This window comes from Bufo gargarizans, chromosome 1 (assembly GCF_014858855.1).
Source record: "Bufo gargarizans isolate SCDJY-AF-19 chromosome 1, ASM1485885v1, whole genome shotgun sequence".
In the NCBI taxonomy this organism is placed as follows: Eukaryota; Metazoa; Chordata; class Amphibia; order Anura; family Bufonidae; genus Bufo; species Bufo gargarizans.
The window spans coordinates 488,575,303-488,593,539 of NC_058080.1; the positions used below are offsets into that span (position 1 = coordinate 488,575,303).

At 42.3% G+C, this 18,237-nt stretch overlaps 1 protein-coding gene across 1 annotated transcript in view; it reads left to right on the plus strand.

Annotated features, from left to right (window-relative positions):
- Positions 1 to 18,237, plus strand: part of LOC122923107 (guanine nucleotide-binding protein G(q) subunit alpha) — a 137,075-nt gene that overhangs the window by 48,351 nt on the left and 70,487 nt on the right. Inside the window, exon 2 of the mRNA XM_044273836.1 lies at positions 12,537 to 12,721. Within this exon, the coding sequence (XP_044129771.1) occupies positions 12,537 to 12,721 (185 nt within the window). The remainder of the gene's footprint in view (positions 1 to 12,536; positions 12,722 to 18,237) is intronic.

The window sequence follows — 18,237 nt, forward strand, 5'->3', positions numbered from 1 at the left end:
TAGCTGATCCACAAGGGTGCTGGGATCTGAACCCTTGCAATCTAATGGAAAGGATAGGTCATCAGTATTTAGTCTCCGAAAACCCCTTTAAATAGAACAACAATTTAGGACACTCATAAATCCTTGGCTTTTAATGACCTTAGTGACTATTTAAATATGGTGTTTAGATGAAGAATTTAAACTTGTACTGAAGACATTTTTCTGTTCCTCTTCAGTCACTCAGGCTGAAGGGCGTCTCGTGGTTGTTGGCTGGATGCTATGGAACTGAATAATCTTCTGTTTACAGAACTGTTAGCATATGTGAAGTGGATCCTTTTATTTATGCTTGCATTTGAATAAATCTTCAGTAAGATAGTATTTCATATCCTCATTCCCTACGTCCATTTTAAGTTGCTGGATTAATGTGTTTTAAAACGTACCTAAACTTTCTGAATACTTTTCAGAATAAGCTGCCATTTGTGTGTACATATGAGTGATAGCACTATATCTGACCATTATATGATTGGTATCTAGCATTTATTAGCAGTTTTCACCTTTGCATGCTGCATCTATAATTTTCAGTTTTCTCTAAATTGGTGAGTGGATACTAGCTGGTTATCATGTCTATCCATAGAGTACACAGGGAGACAGCAACTAACTCTCATTCATCCTGAAGCAGCATGTAGTGCATTATACAGAAGTACTGAGCAGTATAGATGTGAATAAAACAGTTGGGATGACAATGGCCCAGTCAAAGTCCAGATCTAAATCCCATTGAGAATCTTTGGCAAGACTTGAAAATTGCTGTTCACAGACGCTGTCCATCCAATCTGACTGAGCTTGAGCTATTTTGCAAAGAATTTAAAAAATGTCAGCCTCCTAGATGTGCAAAGCTGGTAGAGAAAACCCCCTAAAGACTTGTAGTTGTAATTGCAGTGAAGGTGGTCCTACAAAGTATTGACACCACACTTTCCAGATTTTTATTTATTGCAAATTTTGAAAATCATGCATCCTTTTTTCTTTTCACTTCAAACATACTTGCTGCTTTGTGTTGGTCTATCATTAAGTTTGTTGGTGTAACGTGAACAAAATTTGGAAAAGTTCAAGGGGTAAACACAGCTTTTCACCTCCACTTAACGAGCAGACGATTGTCAGGAAGGAACACTTCCTTCCCGACAACAGGCTGCTCTTTTCAGCATCTAAATGCACCTTTAGGGTTTTTCATTAGATTTTAGTCCAAATATGATGATTCCGGTGGGACCAGCCAACCCTCTAATGTGTATGAAGGCCTCCAGACTTCCTCCTGATGGCAGATGAAATCCAATTGCCTGATTCTTTTGTTCTCATGGAGATAAGCTGCAGCCAGAAGTGTCTAGCAGCGACTTTCTTCCCTCCTCCGATGCACAACACATGCAAGCTCTTCTCTTCACCACCTTTTCCTTACACATGCATGTGTTCTGAATAGGGAGATGGAAGTAAGCTGTTGCCAGACACCTCCTGTTAGCACCTTATCTCCTGGGGAACCAAAGGAACCCCCCCCCCCCAACATCTTCTGTTGTGGTCAGACAGTATTTATTTGCTGCTGTGCAGGAAACGGAGCACAGGCCTTTTCAAGTAAACGGTACTGTGTTGCTATACCCTACACATTTTGGCCTCGTTCACATTTCCTTGTCCATTTGACGTCCATGAAGGATCCCTGTTTGGTCCCTGTCTGTTTTTTTGCCCTCCGTGAGTCATACGTATTCCAAGGATACTGCTGAAAATTAATTTCCAGAGCATCTCCTATCGGTGGTCAGTGAAAGATCGACCAAACATTGATGTCCACTGTGTCATGTGATTTTCATGGACCCACAAACTTCAATAGGCGTGTTTGGTCCACATCACGGAGCAAAGTAGTACATGTCTCAGAATATTTTTTATTTTTTTTTGCTGACCAGTGGTCAATAAAAAAAATACTGATGTGTGAACAAACATTTAAATCAGTGGGTACACGTGCTGTCCGCAGAAATGAATTTTAGATTGTAACTTGTTGTATGTTGCCATTGCTTCAGACTACCATTTCCCTCGTAGTCTTTAACCACGTACAGAGACTGTGCTGAAGCCTAATAAATGTGTAATGCTGGCGAGGAGGACAGTGCCAAATAGAAAACCCACACTTCGCTATGTATAACATTTACTTACAATTTCTTACTATTTTGTGCCATTTATCACTGGTCTGGGGATTGTAGATCCATTTTATGAAAGGCCTAGCTGCTAGCATTTTCGGATTGTGTAATATTGGCAGAAAAACCCTTCTGGAATCCTTGTTTTTTCTGTAATCTGTAGATCTTGACATGAAAAGCTTCTTCTGCTTTCAAATATTAAAGAACATAAGTTGTTAATACTTCCTCCAGCGTTTCTGCTGTGTGACTCCAAAAGATATGAGCAACTTTTGTAGTCTCTGGTAACCCTTGTTTGTTGACTCTTGGCTGGGAATCTGAAGCTATAAATGGACAGAATGTTGGGTTTGGTCTTAGTGATTTTTTTATTTTTTTTTCCAGTTTAGGAGAGAACTATTGTTATAATGCCAGAAATTTACTTTAGAAGAATTGTGAGGTGCTTAAGATTTTTTAAAAACGATTCAACTGTTTTACATATTTTAAAGGGGTTCTGGAGTTTGTTTAAACTGATGATCTATCCTCTGGATAGATCATCAGCATCTGATCGGCGGGGGTCCGAAACCCGGCGGCACAGCCTTCTCACTGTTTATCGCAGGCCCATTGACGTCACGACTAATATCAACTGGCCTGGGCGGGGCTGAGCTCTGTAACAGATAATCTCAGACGGAACTGACAAAAACAGATGCAATGTGGGTATACTGGATGGTCAAAATAAAGGATCTATATTTTTTTTCTGTTCTTCTGATGGATCAAAACAACGGAAAACTAAACGGTGATGTGAACCCGGCCTCAACTGCGATGGCAATAATACGAGAAGTGAGGAGTATTTTCAACTATGCAAATATTTGGTTGTCTTCCGTGCTAAAGTGTAAGATATTTGCATTTATTTTCGCTTACATTATCTGTTTAATAGCTCATTTAAAGGGGGCTTGTTTTAAAGAACCTCATTTACTTATTAGGGTATATGGATGTAAAAGAGGCGGCAGTTCTGTACTCAGATGATAAGGCTGCAAGCCCCACCTATAACAGGCCATGTGACACAGGCTACCCCAGGTGCACTAGAAGGTTACCAGTGCACCTGGTAGCCTGTGTCACATGGCCTGTTATAGGTGGGGCTTACAGCCTTATCTCTCCCACTAGCTGAGTGATTTCACTATGGAGGTATGTGGGAACTTGGCTGTAAGTTGTATCTTGGCACCTCTCAGACCGTGTTCACACACCGTAGGTAGTCTAGTGGTAGGAACCCATGCCACACTGAGATACCTTGACTGTGGTGCAAAAGGGCTCCGATGTGTTCCTGACAGGACTACATTGGCTAAAGTTTCAGTTTTTAACATCAGCCTGAGGAAAAATTTGAAAAAAATAAATGCTGGATCCTGTTTTCCAGATGACACCAGAGAGACTGCTTCGGCAGTTCAATGCATTTGTCATATGGATCAGGATCCTGATGCATCTGACAAATGCCATCAGTTTGCGTCCGTATTGCCGGATCTGGCGGGCAGTTCCAGCGATCCTCTGCCGCAAGTGTGAAAATATCCTTAGGGAAGAAATAAAAAATATATTACAGAAATCTGCATTGGATAATTCCATAGATTACTGTACTGTGTGCATACAAATATATACATATCATGCATGACTGTAAAGTGCACTTAGCATGTACCCTAACATGCCTATAGGCTTTTGTAGACAAATATATCCTAAAGAAGTGTCTGACGTATGTTGGCCAGTATTTTCTTACTCTGCTCAAAACAGTGGTTGGCTACACTTTAATACATAGGAATGCTGAAAAAAATGCACAGAATAATACCTGACCAGTGGCTATGTCTCCTGCTTGAAGACTGCTAAAAATCATACAAACACTGCATTTAGCAATCTGATAAGTCATTAACCCCTTAATAACCAGGCCATTTTGCACCTTCGTGACCAGGCTTATTTTTGAGAATCTGACGTGTAACTTTGTGGTAATAACTTTGGAACACTTTTACTTATCCAAGCCATTCTGAGATTGTTTTCTCGTGACACGTTGTACTCCATGACAGTCCTAAATTTGAATCAATATATTTCAACTTTATTTGTGAAAAAATCCCAAATTTACCAAAAATTAAGAAAAAATTTGCAATTTTCAAAATTTCAATTTCTCTGTTTTTAAAACAGAAAGTGATACCTCATAAAATTTTATTCCTTAACATTCCCTATACGTCCACTTTATGTTGGCCTTATTTTGTAAATGTCATTTTTATTTTATTTTATGTACGTTTGCCTTTTTAGAAGCAATTAAAAATTAAACATTTTAAGAATTTCCAAAACCCACTTTTTAAGGACCAGTTGAGGTCTGAAGACACTTTGTGGAGCTTACATAGTAGAAACCTCTCATAAATGACACCTTTGTAGAAACGACACCCCTCAAGTTACTCAAAACTGATTTTACAAACTTTGTTAACTTTAGGTATGCCACATAAAATAAATGAAAATGGAGATAACATTTCTAAATTAATATTTTTTTGGCAGATTTTCCATTTTTATCCATTTTTTTTTAACACATCGAGGGTTAACAGCCAAACAAAACTCAATATTTATTACCCTGATTCTGCTGTTTACAGAAGCGCCCCATACGTGGTCGTAAACTGCTGTAAGGGCACAGAAGAAAAGAAGCGCCGTATGGTTTTTAGACTCCATATCCCATTTGAAGCCCCCCAGATGCACCCTACAGTAGAAACAATCAAAAAGTGACCCTATTTTGGAAACTACAGGATAAAGAGACAGTTTTATTGATACTATTTTGGGGGTACATATGATTTTTAATCGCTCTATATTATGTTTTTTGTGAGGCAAGGTGGCCAAAAAAATTTATGAGATATATATATATATATATATATATATATATATATATATATATACACACACACACACACACACACACACACACACACACACACACACACACACACACACACACACACAGTACAGACCAAAAGTTTGGACACACCTTCTCATTCAAAGAGTTTTCTTTATTTTCATGACTATGAAAATTGTAGATTCACACTGAAGGCATCAAAACTATGAATTAACACATGTGGAATTATATACATAACTGAAAATATGTAATATTCTAGGTTCTTCAAAGTAGCCACCTTTTGCTTTGATTACTGCTTTGCACACTCTTGGCATTCTCTTGATGAGCCTCAAGAGGTTGTCTCCTGAAATGGTCTTTCAACAGTCTTGAAGGAGTTCCCAGAGATGCTTAGCACTTGTTGGCACTTTTGCCTTCACTCTGCGGTCCAGCTCACCCCAAACCATCTCGATTGGGTTCAGGTCTGGTGACTGTGGAGGCCAGGTCATCTGGCGCAGCACCCCATCACTCTCCTTCATGTTCAAATAGCCCTTACACAGCCTGGAGGTGTGTTTGGGGTCATTGTCCTGTTGACAAATAAATGATGGTCCAACTAAACGCAAACCGGATGGAATAGCATGCCGCTGCAAGATGCTGTGGTAGCCATGTTGGTTCAGTATGCCTTCAATTTTGAATAAATCCCCAACAGTGTCACTAGCAAAGCACCATCACACCTCCTCCTCCATGCTTCATGGTGGGAACCAGGCATGTAGCGTCCATCCGTTCACCTTTTCTGCGTCGCACAAAGACACGGTGGTTGGAACCAAAGATCTCAAATTTGGACTCATTAGACAAGTGGAAATCTGTGCTTTGGTCTGATGTCCATTCCTTGTGTTCTTTAGCCCAAACAAGTCTCTTCTGCTTGTTGCCTGTCCTTAGCAGTGGTTTCCTAGCAGATATTCTACCATGAAGGCCTGATTCACACAGTCTCCTCTTAACAGTTCATGAAGAAAGAACAGGAGATGATCAATTGGAGGAGGTGAGTTAATTTTATTTTTTTTTTAACCCTCATTGGCACTGCCCACTGCGCCACCAATGCTCATTATATTGAGGGGGGGGGGGGGCGCACTGCGCCACCAGTGTTTATTATATTGAGGGGGGCACACTGCACCACCAATGTTTATTATACTGGGGTGTTGGGGGGGGGGGGGGTGCACACTGCGCCCCCCAATGTTTATTATACTGGGGTGTTGGGGGGGTGCGCACTGCGCCACCAATGTTTATTATACTGGGGTGTTGGGGGGGTGCGCACTGCGCCACCAATGTTTATTATATTGAAGGGGCCACACTGCGCTACCAATGTTTATTATACTGGGGGGGGGGGGCGCACTGCGCCACCAATGTTTATTATATTGAGGGGGGCACACCGCGCCACCAATGTTTATTATACTGGGGTGTTGGGGGAGCGGCACTGCGCCACCAATGTTTATTATATTGACCTTCTACTATGCATTCTGTATTAAAGAATGCTATTATTTTCCCTTAGAACCATGTTGTAAGGGAAAATAATACAGTGAATAGACTTTCATCCTAGCAACCATGAGTGAAAATCAGCCGCATCCGCACTTGCTTGCGATTTTCACGCAGCCCCATTAGCTTCTATGGGGCCTGCGTTGCGTGAAAAACGCACAACATAGAACATGCTGCGATTTTCACGCAACGCACAAGTGATGTGTGAAAATCACCGCTCATGTGCACAGCCCCATAGAAGGGAATGGGTCTGGATTTAGTGCGGGTGCATTCTGGTATTTTGAATGCCAGATCCGGCACTGATACATTCCTATGGGAAAAATGCTGGATCCGGCATTCAGGCAAATCTTTAGGTTTTTTTCGCCGGAGATATAACCGTAGCATGCTGCAGTTTTCTCTTTTGCCTGATCAGTCAAAATGACTGAACTGAAGACATCCTGATGCATCCTGAACGGATTACTCTCTATTCAGAATGCATGGGGATATGCCTGATCAGTTCTTTTCCGATATTGAGCCCCTAGGACGGAACTCTATGCCGGAAAAGAAAAACACTAGTGTGAAAGTACCCTAAAATATTAAGTTTAAATCCCCCCTTTCCCAATTTTACATATAAAATATATAAAGAATAAATAAACATATTACATAGCGCTGTCCAAACTATTAAATTATTAAAAAATATCTCCTATGCGGTGAGCATTCACCATTTTTTAGTCACCTTGTCACCCCAAAAAATAGGATAGGACTGCTCTATTATGGGCCGAACATTTCATAATATGCAAAATGCACGCAGCTTTTTTTGGTGTGTTTTTTTTTTTTTGCGTGGTATTGAGTATCGCAATACTTTATGGTGACGAAAACGAATCAAAATTTTGGTATCAAAACAACCCTATGCCGATCTGATCGGAGTAGCGTTGTCACGATGGTATTGTAAAAAAAAGACAAATTTCCCTCAAATGAGTCCCCACACATCTCTGTAGACATAACTATAAAAAAAAAGTTATGGAGGTTACCGAGGAGCAGGGGTTCTGTTGCCACCTTTCCCAACAAAGAAATAATGGTTACACAAATTAAAAAGGTTGGTGTGTCCTATTTAAGTTTTATTTAGCCTCCTATTTTTTAAATGATTATGCTGGGATTCGAACTCGCAGCCTTCTACATTAACCTCTTAAGGACCCTGGGATTTTCCATTTTTTGAGGGCTTCTTTTTTGCGGGACAAGTTGCACCATTTGAGGTTGCATACTATGTAGTAGGAAGCGGGAAAAAGATTCCAAATGGGGTAGAATTGGGAAATAACTCAATTTAAAAAAAAAATCATATTAAATCTCTTTTTATTAAAAGGATAGTAGTGCAAGACATTATACATAATGCAGGACATAAAGACATTGTAGAATCCATAAAATATAGGGGTAAGTCATTCCAACCTTTATAACTTACAGCTTAAGACTTAAATGATGAAAATAATCTAAGATACTGTAGAACATGTGATGCTGTATCGGATATGCAAGCAAATGAGCAACTCAGAATCCCCTAAATGAAGTAGACCTGCCATAGCTTTAGCATTTGCAACTACCAACCTTTTGGGCTTATGGGTAACCGGGGAAGAGAAATTAAGAGAACTGGAAATGACACAAACAACTGACACTTGTCTTGCATGTTATACCTGAACCTATATTGCTGCTAGAGGGGGGAGTGGGGGTTCACTACTATTCAATGTGCCTGGGGGTGGGGTGTATGTCTCCAAACGCCCAAGGCTACACACTTCGGCTAGTCGGGCATTTTGGCCCTAAACTCCGACCACGGCTTCCATAATTTCTCAAATTTGGAGTGTGATCTGTTTGCCCAACTGGCTAATTCCTCCATTGAATAGACTTGGTCAATTTTATTATATCAATCATCTACTGAGGGAGGATAGGTGTTTAGCCAATTATGGGGTATTAACAGTCTTGCTGCTTGAATGAGAATAGTTGGAAGATTATACCTGGAAGGACGCCAATTTTTCGAGGCGAGCTAAAGCAGTACTGATTTAGAGGTCAGTTCAATGGAGGTGCCACAAATTTCGTTTTATGTTCCACCTGTTCCCAGAAAGTCGTATAAGTGGGCAATGCCACTTCTGATAAAAAATATTTATTTTATTTTACACTGTATACTATGTGGTAAAATTGACCTGTTAGCTTCATTCTCCAGGTTAGTACGTTAGTAAGGTTTATTACTGAAAAAAAAATATTTTAAACCTTTTGAGGAAAAAATATTTGTTTTATAACCATATTCTGGCCCCTATAACTTTTTTGTAGTTATGTGTACAGGGCTGTGTGAGGGTTAGTTTTTTCGGGACAATCTCTTCTTTTCAGTGATACCAATTTAAAGTGTGTGCTACTTTTTGATCATTTTTTTATTAAACAAAATTATTGAAGTGCCAAAAAATGGCAAATGGGCTGTTTTTTATATATTTTTTTTTTCCCGTTACGCCATTTGCCGTATGCCATTAATGTAATATTTTAATAGTATGGGCATTTTTGCACGCGGCGATGCCCATGATGTTTGTTTTTTATTTAAGTATTTTTATTTTAAGAAAAGGGGGGTGACTTGAACTTTTTTTTACTTTTTGTAAGTCACCTTGGGTGACAATAACTGCCAATCATTAGATTTCCTATTTTGCCTATTGTGTTCACTGATTGAACACTTCTTTTGCACTATACCAGGGCTGAGCAAACTGAGGCCCTCCAGCTGTTGTAAAACTACAAATCCCATCATGCCCTGCTGTAGGCTGAAAGGTGTAGGCAGACTAGGCATACTGGGAGTTGTAGTTTTACAACAGCTGGAGAGCCGCAGTTTGCCCATCCCTGCACTATACCAATACAATGCTGGCCTGTATTGGTATAGTCATCTAATAGGCACCGAAGCCTGCTTGAGGCTTTAACCTATTTGATCAATGTAACAGGTTCCCTGATCTCAGCTGGGGAAGGTTGTTACCAGACCGGAAGTGCGAAACTTCCGCTTCCAGACTGTGCAGATGCCGTGGTCAAATGTGACCACGGCATCTGCGAAAGGGAAAATGTATGCGATCAGCCTTACTTTATATTTAAAATAGTAGAAACCCGGCGGCTATGGCAACCGCTGCACATGCATGTTTGGGGACCGGAATTCCACTGTACATGTAGGGTGGAGGTCCTTAAAGGGTTAAAGTCAAGAATCTTAACCACTGGTCTATAGAGCTTCATGTTAACCTGCTGTACATATATTATGGCTAAAAACCTCAGTAGTAATATCCCACATATTATGCATTCATATATATCAGAAGTATGATGAAATATATACAATTTTTTTATTTATTTTTTATTACACATTTATTTTGTGCCATACATTTTTTTTTTCTTACAATTACCCCAAAAAATATAAAATTATACTTCTACTGTATAGGAATACCTAATACGAGAGAAACTACTATGAGGTTTTTCTAGCACAGTTTTTAGCATTGCACTTCATAGCTCAGTGGTTACGGTTCTTGCCTCTAATATAGAAAGTTTTGAGTTCAAATCCCGGCCGAAACATTTCAGAAATAGAAGCTATTTGGCTGTCCCCAAGCATGCTGATTATGCTTGTTCATAGCACTGACTCCATATATGGACAAAGCCATATATGGAGTCAGAGCAGGGGCTCCTAAGCTGGGAATTAGAGTCCTGACTGTTCAGTAGCCCTGGAGAAATTCCCTGTACAGGGATCTTCAGCATAGACCTGAGTGGGCCCTGCTTGCACACTATAGGAAAAAGCACCAGCCTATGTGAGCTCCCAGGGTCCTGACCACCAGAGAGGCAGATGCTTTTTCCTTTAGTGTGCAAGCACGGCCACCGATGCTGGATTGCAGGGTGCTCGGAACCATGGAAACGAGCAGTGTATAATGTGATGGAAAAATGAAGCCAGCAAAAGAAGAAATGTGGATAATAACAATACATTAGTAAGTGGCTTGTATTACCTTTCTCTGCATAATAATATATATGCTGTCTCTCAATACAGATCGATCCCCTGACTTGTCTGGTTTCCTCTTCAAACTGGACAATCCCTTTAAGTTTCCCCTTCTGGAGACTGGTAATTTGGCATTGGAGGTCTTTGGGCTGATTCACGTGATTGTGCTTGGTCCGGGAAGTGCGGTCTAATGTACTGTACTCACAAGATCATCCTCGCAATCTGTTGGGAGCTGACTATCATAAAACACTATGATGCAGTCAATTTCGGTCAGGGAGATGCGGCCAACACATGGACCGTATGACTCAACCCTAGGCTTTTATCCAGGTGGATAAAAGCTGGCTCTCTAGTGCCACCTATTGGATGGCTACCCTACAAGTTACTGTTTGACCCTGGAAAAATAATTTGGGATATAAGTCGAAACAGAATCTCTTCCCCCAAGGAAAAGACATCAATCTGCAGGCAGCTGTTTAGGGGTTTTTTGCCCCTCATCGGTGCATAGCTTTTTTAGAACAATAATGTTGGATATAAGCACAAATCAATTCCATATACTATACTGTTATTGTATTCATGTGTTGTACCATTACACTAAAGAAACATTGTAGCGTCCTTTATTTGCAGACCTTTGCCTGGACTTTCCTCCAGGAGAGTTCTTCCCCTTCGGTGTCATTGAACACATATGACCACTTTGAAGGACTGGAAAGGCCTTTAGGGACTAAAATGTGTCCGGCTGCCTTGATGTAGCAATTTCCAGACTGTTGTTCTTTCAGTGGTTGTTCTACCGTCAACCTATTTTGAAGTGTTTGGCCACCTTTAGGCTAAAAACGAACCCATTCAATAGTATGGGGGCAGTCGGTAGTGTAAAAAGGCCAGGATAGAACTTGTTCTATTTTTTATTTTTTTATTTTTTTTACGTCCGTTATTCACTGGCTGTCAAAAAAACTGCTGTGTGAATAACCCCATAGACAACCATTTGTCTTAAAATGGATGTGTGATGGCCATCGCACGTCCATTTTTCACTGTCATGTGCATGTAGCCTAAGACTACATTCACACGAGGTGAAAACAGGGGTGTGAAATTTTTTTTTTTCTTTTAACTGCCATCACATATCCGTTTTAAGACCAGTTTTAAGACCAATGGTTGTCTATGCGGTTATTCACACAGCATTTTTTTTTACGCCCAGTAAATCATGTTCTATCTTGTCTGTTTTCACGGACTGGCAGCCCCCATACACTTTGAAGGTGCAGTTTTAACATCCGGTTTCTCAGAAAGGCATCAGCGAAAAAGTCTATTAAAAATTGACAGTTTTAATGGCTGTAAGCTAGATTTTATTAACTTGTGTTGGAGGCTCGATTGTGTGCAGGTCATATTCAATGGCAGTATTCACACTGAATGCGACCATTGTCAGCCAGTACTTGTATTGTGGCCCGCAAACAGCGGGTCCATAATATACAGGGAACGGCCTTTGTGCACCGCATCACGGATGTGGACCCATTCACTTCAGTGGAAGGTGTGAAAAGGAAGCACAGAAGCACTACGGATTGCTTCCCTGGGGTTTCTGTCCGTGCCTCCAGAAAAAGTGCATGCTCTACTTTTTTTACTTTTTTTGCGTTGTTGACCGTCCGTTGTGGATCATGGACCCCATTCAAGTCTGCAAGCTGTATTCTTTTGTCTACCTCCATTGATTATTTTTTATATTATACGTCAAGAAATGTGTATCTTCAACTTTCTAATGAGAAATGATACAGTAATTTACTGATTGTATTTACACCCCTTGTACATGTAACACATTCAAGAAATGCTGTTACACATTGTCTGCAATTTAGTAAAAATGTGTAGTATGGAACAGTGGCCCCTACTCGATTCTATTGAGCACGACTGGCAGAAGGCTCCCCAAAGTTGCAGTCGGATGCTTGTGTATATGTATGCATACACAGGTAAGGCTACATACAGATAGGTGTCTTCTGTATTCTCTTATTGTTCTGTAAGGCAGCGGCTCCATTTGTCTGAAATGCACATTCGTATTTATGTACTAGGTGATTTCACTTTGATGAAGTATTTCTTTTATGTTCTTTAGGCACTGGAGAAAGTGGAAAAAGCACATTTATCAAGCAAATGAGGATTATTCATGGATCTGGCTACTCTGATGAAGACAAGAGGGGCTTCACTAAGCTTGTGTACCAGAACATATTCACAGCAATGCAAGCTATGATCAAGGCAATGGAGACCCTTAAAATTCCATACAAATATGAACACAACAAGGTAAGTATACCACATTAGCTTTGGTGATAAATACACTGGGGCAGGTTTACTAGATGTATAGATGGCGTACACTTAAGGACCCTTCAGACGGGCTGAGAATTGAAAAGATCAACGCTAACGAGCATTCATAGTAGCGATGATCTGGCGGTGGAAATGTACCACCAGTTTCCCGATGGATGAGCAAAACACTCACTCATTCATCGGGTTATTGTGTTGTTAGTGGAGCACAAGAATCCTTGTTTCCTGACAGCAGATATTGCTGTGAGAACATGATCTGCCTGGAAACGACGAGACGGTATGGGGAAGAGCCATGGCATTAGCGATCACTCCTCCTATACTCTGTAGGAGGTGGAGGAGATCACTGCACCGGTCTCCTCCGCTAGTGATCAGTAGAAAGCTTCCTTCCCGACAATCTGCTTGTATATCGGCCCGTGTAAAGGGACCTTTAGACAGGCCGTCTAGACCTGTACCAGACTTATCGCAGGGGCTCAGGAAGGATGACAAATCTGATGCAGGGACAGTGACTTGTCTAACTCTGTACCAACTATTAGTTGGTTTACTTTGAGACAGAATTGTATGCCAGAACTGTAGCATCATTTTGGCCACCTGAAACCCCACCCTTCCTGCTAAGCCACACCTCCATTTTGGACAAGTTGGAAAAAGTTCCAGAAATTGTATGGGCGCTAAATTGCACTATGTTTTAGACAGATAATAGTGCATTGGTAAATCTGGGGCAGTGTTTGCTTTTACCTGTAATGTGTCTATGAATGTCATCCCAAATATATGTGGTGCACTTCGATACATAAAGTCCAGCGTTCTGTGTGCTTCAAATAAGTCAACAATCTTAAATGTAATATTCTTATATCTCCAATATCTCCTAAATCCCCCACATACAGCTTCACGTAAGCTCGGCATATCCAATGCTACCCTAGTGGCAGCAGCGTCTACCCCAGGTATGCTCATCCTCCCATCAGTATTCTCCTAAATAAATATATAAGGGATTAGAAGTATAACGAGCTCTTTATGAGACCTTACTCACTCTTAAATATTGACCAGTATTTTGCATCTATTTTTTTTTTAAAGGGAATGTGTCATCAGAAAATGTTTATATCAGGTTTTTATTTTTTAATATATTTTTTATGAATTTTTTTAATTTTCCATGTATTCCATATACGGTATTTAATCAAAAAAGATAAAATCCTGCCGTTTTTCCACTGGCCACTATGTCTAATAATTAGCACCACTTCTTGGTCTGTAGTATTCTGTACAGATCACTTTACTGTGATTACCTGCTTATCTGTCATTCCAATCCTGCCTGTAATGATATCACCTCTGTGTATAGATAAGACAGGATCCACCTTCCACAATAGATGACTGGCAGAGCTTATCTGTTCTTCCCTTGTACAATGACCTCTGCACAGATCAGAGCGTGCCTAGAGAACTGTCCCATTGAAGTCAATGAGGTCCCCTCCTGACCATTGTGCCTATGGACCATGGGGCTGCCGTGAAGCAATTTATTTAATGCTGTGTAAATGCAGCTCAGGCAAGATGTCCGCCCCCATAATCGTGTTGAGGGAATAGAATTTTAAAAATCTACAATCGGCAAATAAAAGCAGATTAGAAAAAGTGATGCGTGTTACTATCTGGTTTTAACTGGCAGATAACATTTTTGGTGACACATTTCCTTTAAACCAAAATCAGAGCCTGATGCAAAAATATCAGGTGTATAAATGTTTGCATTACATGATTCTGCATGTAAAATTGACCAATGGTTTTGGCTATAGATAAAATGGATGCAGTGTGAATGAGGCCTGTGTGACATGACTGCTGGTTTGTGTCCTCCCCTGTGGAGAGCCTGTGTGTAAGAAGCCATGTAATAATGTGATACATGGCGTCCTGGTGCCTGGACGAGTGACACAGATTCATCCTCATTAATTCAAGGAGAAAGCGTCTGTCACACAGGACGGATTCACAGTGTTGCTAGGCAGCGGCCCCAGTATGGCAGACCTGGTATCTGGTGGTAGAAGCAGCGAGAAATACAACAGGTTTGAAATGAAGACGTGGAGCTCCTTAATGGCACACGTGGCAAACTTTGCTTTTGGGCACAGTTTCCCTTAATTAAATTCAGGAAATTAGAATTTGGTCACAGTATACCTAAATGGGTTTTATCACGTGTTTCTGAGACCTGGAGAGTCACTAAACACAACCCCTCCTGATAGCGTTAGGCTACATGCACATGACCCTTGTGTGTTTTGTGGTCTGCAAATCGCGGATCCGCAAAACATGGATGGCGTCCGTGCCATGTGGTTTTGTGGAATGGCACAGACAGCCTTTAATATAACTGCCTATTCTTGTCCGCAAAGCGCGGACAAGAATAGGACATGTTATATTTTTTACGGAACAACTGATGCGGACAGCACACTGATTGCTGTCTGCATCTTTTGCGGCCCCGTTGAAGTGAATAGGTCTTCATTCGAGCTGCCAAAACTGCGGCTGGGATGCGTACCAAAACAACGGCCGTGTGCATGAGCCCTTATACTGATGGTATGTTTCCCTGCAGATAAAGAAACTTTTTATGAGCAATTTCTCAATAGGGCTATGGTTCCTGCTTCACACACAGGCCCACAAAGGTGCTGCCAGTATGGGTAGGGCACTGGTCAGCCAAAGTTCCTGTAGCTGCTTGGTAACACCCCTCTCCCAGTGATGTGGAGAAAAAAGCATTACCAGGTTGTGACTAAAACACATTGTAACATAGAGTCATCAAACTGCTGTAAAGTAGAACGGGCTTAGTTGTCCATAGCAGCCAATCAGATTCCTCCTTTTTTCACAGCTCCTTTTAGAAAATGAAAAGTGGAAACTGGTTGCTATGGGCAACTAAGCCAGTTCTACTTTACACCTGGTTTGATAAATCTCCCCCATAGTCTTAGGCTACTTTCACACTAGCGTTCGGGCGGATCCGTTCTGAACGGATCCGCTCATAATAATGCAGACGGAGGCTCCGTTCAGAACGGATCCGTCTGCATTAAAATGGCAAAAAAAAAGCTAAGTGTGAAAATAGCCTCGGACGGATCCGTCCAGACTTTCAATGTAAAGTCAATGGGGGACGGATCCGCTTGAAGATTGAGCCACATTGTGGCATCTTCAAACGGATCCGTCCCCATTGACTTACATTGTAAGTCTGGACGGATCCGCACGGATCCGCACGCCTCCGCACGGCCAGGCGGACACCCGAACGCTGCAAGCAGCGTTCAGCTGTCCGCCTGTCCGTGCGGAGGCGAGCGGAGCGGAGGCTGAACGCGGCCAGACTGATGCAGTCTGAGCGGATCCGCTCCATTCAGACTGCATCAGGGCTGGACGGCTGCGTTCGGGTCCGCTCGTGAGCCCCTTCAAACGGAGCTCACGAGCGGACCGACGAACGCTAGTGTGAAAGTAGCCTTAGGCTGAAAAAAGACATCTGTTTATCCAGTTCAGCCTGTTATCCTGCAAGTTGAATCGGAGGAAGGCAAAGAAAATCCGTCCGTCTGATGAAACTGAGCCAAACTGATCCGGCATGACCCCCAATGTAAGTCAATGGGGACGGGTCCGTTTTCTCTGGCACAATAGAAAACTGATCCGTCCCCCATTGACTTTCAATGGTGTTCAAGACGGATCCGTCTTGGCTATGTTAAAGATGATACAAACGGATCTGTTCTGAACGGATGCAGACGGTCGTATTATCTGAACGGATCCTTCCATGACTGAGCCGCACCAAACTCGAGTGTGAAAGTAGCCTTAGGCCCCTTTCACACAGGCGAGTTTTCCGTGCGGGTGTGATGCGTGAGGTGAACGTATTGCACCCGCTCTGAATCCTGACCCATTCATTTCTATGGGGCTGTGCACATGAGCGGTGATTTTCACGCATCACTTCTGCATTGAGTGAAAATCGCAGCATGTTCTATATTCAGCGTTTTTTCACGTAACGCAGGCCCCATAGAAATGGGGTTGCGTGAAAATTGCGTAGCATCCGCAAGCAAGTGCGGATGCGTTGCGATTTTCACGCATGGTTGCTAGGTGACAGTCTATTCACTGTATTATTTTCCCTTATAACATGGTTATAAGGGAAAATAATAGCATTCTGAATACAGAATGCATAGTATAATAGTGCTGGAGGGGTTAAGTTAACTCACCTTCTCCCCTTGATCGCGTAGTTCCCGGTCTCTTTACTTCTTGAATGATGAGCTGTGGGCTAAAGGACCTGTGGTGACGTCAGATCTAGGGGTGCACCGAAATTTCGGCGGCCGAAAATATCGGCCGAAAATGCACCTAATCTGTTTGTGCCGATATTTTTACATATCGGCCGGAAATAGCGGGGAGGAGCTGGGGGCCGGTGCGTTCACTGTGCTCCGGCCCCCAGCTCCAGTAGTTATAAAATGTTGTACAATTAATAAGCATTCTATTCACGAGGCCCCCCTCTGCAGTATTACATTCAATACAGCCACTTCCTACTCACAGGGCTGTGCTGGCCGGCCGGGCAGACGAGCGGCAGCATCACGACTGACGTCACATGCCTGCGCCGCCTCCTTCATTCAGAAAGTAGGCCGGGCACATGACGTCAGTCGTGACGCTGCCGCTCCTCTGCCCGGCCGGCCAGCACAGCCCTGTGAGTAGGAAGTGGCTGTATTGAATGTAATACTGCAGAGGGGGGCCTCGTGAATAGAATTAATTGTACAACATTTTATAACTACTGGAGCTGGGGGCCGGAGCACAGTGAACGCACCGGCCCCCAGCTCCTCCTCCCAGTCCATCCCCGCTATTTTCTATTAATTGTACAATTGGGGGGGGGGGGGTCTGTGGATGGCACTGTTATGGGGTGGGTGGGGGTCTGTGGATGGCACTGTTATGAGGTGGGGGGGGGTCTGTGGATGGCACTGTTATGGGGTGGGGGTCTGTGGATGGCACTGTTATGGGGTGGGTGGGGGTCTGTGGATGGCACTGTTATGGGGTGGGTGGGGGTCTGTGGATGGCACTGTTATGGGGTGGGTGGGGGTCTGTGGATGGCACTGTTATGAGGTGGGGGGGTCTGTGGATGGCACTGTTATGGGGTGGGGGGTCTTTTAAAAGTATTTGGGCAAAACGGCAGTTTCGGTTTCGGTTTCGGTCAAGGGGTATCCTGAATTTTCGGTTTCGGTTTCGGACCAGAATTTTCATTTCGGTGCACCCCTAGTCAGATCACATGCTCCATCACCACGGTGATGGACCATATGATTGGAGCATGTGATCTTGCGTCACCACAGGTCATTTAGCCCACAGCTCATCGTTAAAGAAGTAGACAGACCGGGAACTACGCGATCAAGAGGAGAAGGTGAGTTGGCTTTTTTTTTTTTTTTTTTTTTTTTTTTTTAAACCCCTCCAGCACTATTGTACTATGCATTCTGTATTCAGAATGCTATTATTTTCCCTTATAACCATGATATAAGGGAAAATAATACAATCTTCAGAACATCAATCTCGAACTTCTGTCAAGAAGTTCGGGTTTG